This window comes from Parambassis ranga, chromosome 7, assembly GCF_900634625.1.
Source record: "Parambassis ranga chromosome 7, fParRan2.1, whole genome shotgun sequence".
Classification (NCBI taxonomy): domain Eukaryota; kingdom Metazoa; phylum Chordata; class Actinopteri; family Ambassidae; genus Parambassis; species Parambassis ranga.
Window position 1 is genome coordinate 2,825,222 of NC_041028.1, and position 5,336 is coordinate 2,830,557.

The window sequence follows — 5,336 nt, forward strand, 5'->3', positions numbered from 1 at the left end:
TCTGTCTGTGTGTGTCTGTGTGTCTGTCTGTGTGTGTCTGTGTGTGTGTGTGTCTGTCTGTGTGTGTCTGTGTGTGTGTCTGTCTGTGTGTGTGTGTGTGTCTGTCTGTGTGTGTCTGTCTGTGTGTGTGTCTGTCTGTGTGTCTGTGTGTGTCTGTCTGTCTGTGTGTGTCTGTGTGTGTGTCTGTGTGTGTGTGTCTGTCTGTGTGTGTGTCTGTGTGTGTCTGTGTGTGTCTGTGTGTGTCTGTGTGTGTCATACTTGTAGCAGTCATTGTTGAAGCGGTTGTAGCTGCCTAAAGCGGACAGTGCTCCGACGCCGATGGAGTACGAGAAGAAGATCTGTGTGCCGGCGTCTATCCATACCTGCAGGGTCAGAGGTCACAGGTCATGTGATGACATCACAGGACATCTGACATGTTTGTGCTACATCAGATGTTTTACCATCTGTCTGTCCCCCAAACACTGCCTGCTTCATGCCTGTCAGTCAGAGCTCAGGGCGACGTCACACAGACTCACCTGAGCCTCCTGCAGTTTGGACCAATCAGGTTTGATGTAGTACATGATGCCATTGTAGGCTCCAGGAAGTGTAATACCTCTGACCAGCAGGATGATGAGCACCACATAGGGGAAGGTGGCCGTGAAGTACACAATCTGAAACACACACACACACACACTCAAGTTACTGTGAAACACACAACAGAAAGAGTCTTTAAGAACAATTCAAACAAATAAAGTGTGTGATGTCACAATGAAGCTGTTTATGTGAGCCCTGGTTATGGACTAGTGTCTGATTAAAGGACAAACGGTCCTGTCTGTCTTCAGAGTGGACGTGGACTCGGACATGAGGACTTGGACATAAGAATTTAGACATGTGGACTCGGACATGTGGACTCGGACATGTGGACTCGGACATGTGGACTCGGACATGAGGACTCGGACATGAGGACTCGGTGGTGTGTCCTGCAGGCGAGCGTCAGCAAAACAATCCAGAGAAAACAGAATGTGGAGCTTCAGCACCACGGAGAGCACCTGGTCCAGGTGGAGACTAGTCCAATCAGAGCAGAGGACATAGTCTGTCTGTGTGTCTCTCTCTCTCACTCTGTGTGTGTGTGTGTGTGTCTCTCTCTCTCTCAGTGTGTGTGTGTGTGTCTCTCTGCCATGTGACAAGTGTGTGCAAGTCTCATTGTGTGACACACACACACAGTCAGCTGTCATTTGAAGGTTGAAGTATTAAAGGAGCAGTTCTACATTTATGGGGTTGTTTCCTCCACTCAATGTCAGAGGACTTTTTATGTTTTAGAAATGATATATAGATATTATATATATTAAATTTTACATTTTTAAATGATGAAACTGTTAAAGATCACACTGGTCGTACCTTCCCCGTGGATTTGACTCCTTTCCAGACGCAGAAGTAAACCAGGATCCAGACGACTATCAGGCACAGCATGAGCTCCCAGTTGATGTGACCGGGTTCATCCAGACCAGACGAGATGTTCAGCACTTTGTTCCTGCACAGAAAGAACCGGAACAAGTTACCAGGACAGACTGACGTGCTCCGGTCCCCGACAGCTGGCGCTGACCTCTGCAGAGGCTGCTGCTGGTGGATGTGTCCAATCAGAGTGGAGGATGCTGGGAAGTGGTGAGTTCACTGAGAGTTATAAAAATAGATGTCAAACATCTAAACGGGAACTGAATCTTTGTGGACATGATAAAAATGATCAGAATCCCGCCTCAGAGCGCCCCCAGTAGGACAGGAGGCCATGTTTCTTTAGAACAGTCTGACACTGTCTAACCCCGACCCTGTGAGCACACATCAAGGTGAAGAAGCAGCAGGGGACAAGTCACTAAATAAACAAACAGGAAGTAAGATGTTGCTGTTTTTATCTGCAGCCATGTTTGCGTGATGTCACTTCCTCTCAGAGTGCGGCGTGCCTGCAGCTCAGAGGACTGTTTAATGATGTGTGAGAGAGCAGGGCTGGAGCGGGACTTACTCCCAGAATTCGATGATAGGCGAGCGGGCGTCACCCAGCTCGGCGCAGGTCATGTTGCTGTTGCCAATGGTGACGTTGGCGAGGCTGGCGTTTTTGCAGTCCTGGTGGTGAAAGATCTCGATGCAGCTCGGCGTGTTCCACTCATTTTCACAGGTGGACCAGGGCAGGGTGGAGCTGAAGGACTTGATCAAGTAGTAGAAGCTCCACGCCAGCACCATGATGTAGTAGGTGTTACAGTAAAACACGATGACCATGGAGGCGTAGCCCAGACCTGCAGACCAGAAGACACCAACAGGCCGGTCAACATACAGGTTTAACTCTCTAAATATAAAACCAGGAAGCCATGATGGATCACATGTGAGCAGCAGTCACATGACCAACACTCAGAGAGTCTCTGTCTGACCTGCAGCTTCCTGCAGACACACACACACACTGACTGCTCTCTGACTGCAGACACACACACACACACACACACACTGTGACTGCAGACACACACACACACACACTGACTGCAGACACACACACACACACACACTGACTGCTCTCTGACTGCACACACACACACACACACACACACACACACACACACACACACACACACACACACACACACACACACACACTCTGACTGCTCTCTGACTGCAGACACACACACACACACACACACACACACACTGACTGCAGCCACACACACACACCCACACACACACACACACCCACACCCACACACACACACACACACACACACACACACACTGACTGCTCTCTGACTGCAGACACACACACACACACACGGCCCGAATCCTGCTCTAGCCGGATTGATTTCCCCAGTGTGAACGGGGTCTATGGGTGGCGTCACAAAGGTTCGTCCATGTTTGTTTACAGTGGTTGCAGAGTGTTTTTTATCTTCAGATATGTAATCACTGTTCAAAAATACCTAAATACCTAAAAATACCTTCAAGTCAATCCAACCCCTCACCCAGCATTAGCTAGGCTGCATCAGCTGCGTGCTCACTGACTCATATACAGAGAGCATCCTGAGAGGAGACCACTTTAAATCATCTCTGTAAGCGTCTTTTACTTACCTTTAAAGAGCGGCGCGATGTTCCAGGTGTTGATGCTGCCGGCCTTCATGAACTGACCCAGGGCGATCTCCAGGAAGAAGATGGGGATTCCCCCGACGAAGACGATCAGCAGATAGGGGATGAAGAAGACGCCTACAGAGACACACAGAGACGAGACGTTTAGGGACACTCAGACGTCTCAGCATGATCAGTGAGCTCAGCAAGTCGGCTGTAATCTGGGTCTCATGTTTATTTGAAGGCTTTTATGTACAGGAACCTGTTTAAAGTCAACTTTATTTAAATAACACGTCTTACAACCAACATGATCTTTGCCTCACAGAGACCCAGAGACCAGCAGGACCCAGCTCGGAAGGAGAACCTTCCAATTATCTAATGGATGAATGAATGGATGGATGGATGATGGATAAATGCACCTGACCTCAGCAGTCACCTGACGAAAACCCAGCATTAACAAGACCAACAGGTACATAAATGTTTCTGCTATGAAATGTCTTTACCAAAGGGGGTGTGGCCTCCCACTCCAGGCCCTCCAGGTGTGTGTGTGTGTGTGTGTGTGTGTGAGCCTCACCTCCTCCGTTCTTGTAACACAGGTACGGGAAGCGCCACACGTTTCCCAGTCCGACGGCGAAGCCCACACAGGACATGATGAAGTCCATCTGCCGTGTCCAGGTCTCCCGCTCTGGGTACCCTGGCCCCGTCCCCACACCCCCTGTCTTTTCCTGTCCAGTACAGGTGCTGCCCTGCAGACCAGTGCCGGACCCTGCCGCCGCCAGCGGCGCGAGGCTGCCATTAGTGGATGCTGAAGGATAACTGGTGCTGCCGCCATCGGACAGGAGGGGGGGCCTCTTCTTGGTCTCCTCCAGGAGGACCAGAGAGCAGGAGGAGGCCGGAAGGGCCTGCTTTTCCATCACAGGAGCCAATCAGAGGCCAGGGGCCAGTCAGGGACCACTCAGCAATGAGTCCAAGTTCCAGTCAGTCCTGGAAGTCCAGTTGTTGCTCTGGCTCTGGTCAGCTGGTCCCCTCTAACTCTGCAGTTTGAGTCCTTTAAAATCAGTCCAGTCTGAGGACAGCTGTCTGTCCTGTCCCGTGCTGCGTCCTCTTTTCTTCTTCTCCTCCTCTGATAATGAGAATAAAATTCGTGCAGTGAATTCAAGTCAAATCAGTCCAACAATCAATAATCTGAAAACAAAAAATAAAAAGGCTTCCACGGACACGCACGCAGCGACCTTCAAAAACAATCCACGAAGCACTTGAATGTGAGTCTGAAGAATCGCGGTGAGTTGTCCCGGAGACGCTGCCGGTACTTAGAGAGACTGTCCGTCTGTCCGTCAGCGGCGGCTTTAGAGGGAGACGCGGCTGTGACGCCACACGCAGGGACACGCCCCCCGCTCTACATCCGCTACTCAGCCTCCCTCCTCCCCATTCACCCCGTCCCTCTCTCTCCCTTTTCTCTCTCTTTGACGTAATCGGGGTCCCCTCGCGCACACACACACACACACACACACACACACCTTCCGTGCAGAAACAGAGGTGATCATCACGTATCATGATTAATTGATGACAGTTGCACTGACATGTTTTTGACTCTAAATCGCCACATTGTTCTAAAATGATTCTGACAGATCATCGGTCAAGTTAACCCCTTCATTCTAACAGGTTAAAGTAGTGATCAGGCACCAACCAGCCATGTTTGAAATATGTATTGATAACAGATGCACAAACTGCTTCAGAATAATAATGAAGCAAACATTTAAAGTAACTTTGTCCTTCACATGTTCTGATCTTCAGGTCACAGAGTGTGCATGTCAACATTAACATTAAACAGGACAAACACGTTCAGAAAAGTCACATCAGTGATTATTAAAGTTAAAATGTGTCTGTGGAATGAACCTGTGGCTGGAATATGTCCCACACTAGTGCATGTTTTCACTCAGACTGTAGAACAGCAGCAGAAAGAACAAACATTTAAATGTGTGTCTGTGCAAATCAACCTGTTACCTTCTTCCGGTGCTTAGTTTGGTTCTAAGCAGCACGATGACTAAACGCACCGCGGATTCTGTCCAACACTAAGGATGGTCCTCTGACACCCGTGGCTCCGACACATGCGCGGTAGCTCATGAAGCAATTGTTTCGAACCACTGTGCCGAGGCTTGCCTCGGTCACGTGACGAGTGACGTTTGAACCACTTCAGTGACGTTTGATTGGATCGGGTTGTGAATCGCTTGGTGGGATCCGGTGTGTTCAGGGATATGACTATA

The 5,336-nt window shown here is 49.5% G+C and overlaps 1 protein-coding gene across 1 annotated transcript in view; it reads right to left on the reverse strand.

Moving 5' to 3' along the window:
• Positions 1–4,346, reverse strand: part of LOC114438391 (sodium- and chloride-dependent creatine transporter 1-like) — a 9,071-nt gene extending 4,725 nt beyond the window's left edge. The window contains exons 1-6 of the mRNA XM_028409695.1: positions 3,647–4,346; positions 3,079–3,210; positions 1,994–2,264; positions 1,378–1,510; positions 516–650; positions 259–362 (exon numbers count right to left, since the gene is read on the reverse strand). Coding sequence (XP_028265496.1) covers positions 259–362; positions 516–650; positions 1,378–1,510; positions 1,994–2,264; positions 3,079–3,210; positions 3,647–3,986 — 1,115 coding nt within the window. The 5' untranslated portion in view covers positions 3,987–4,346. The remainder of the gene's footprint in view (positions 1–258; positions 363–515; positions 651–1,377; positions 1,511–1,993; positions 2,265–3,078; positions 3,211–3,646) is intronic.
• Positions 4,347–5,336: the final 990 nt, after the last annotated feature.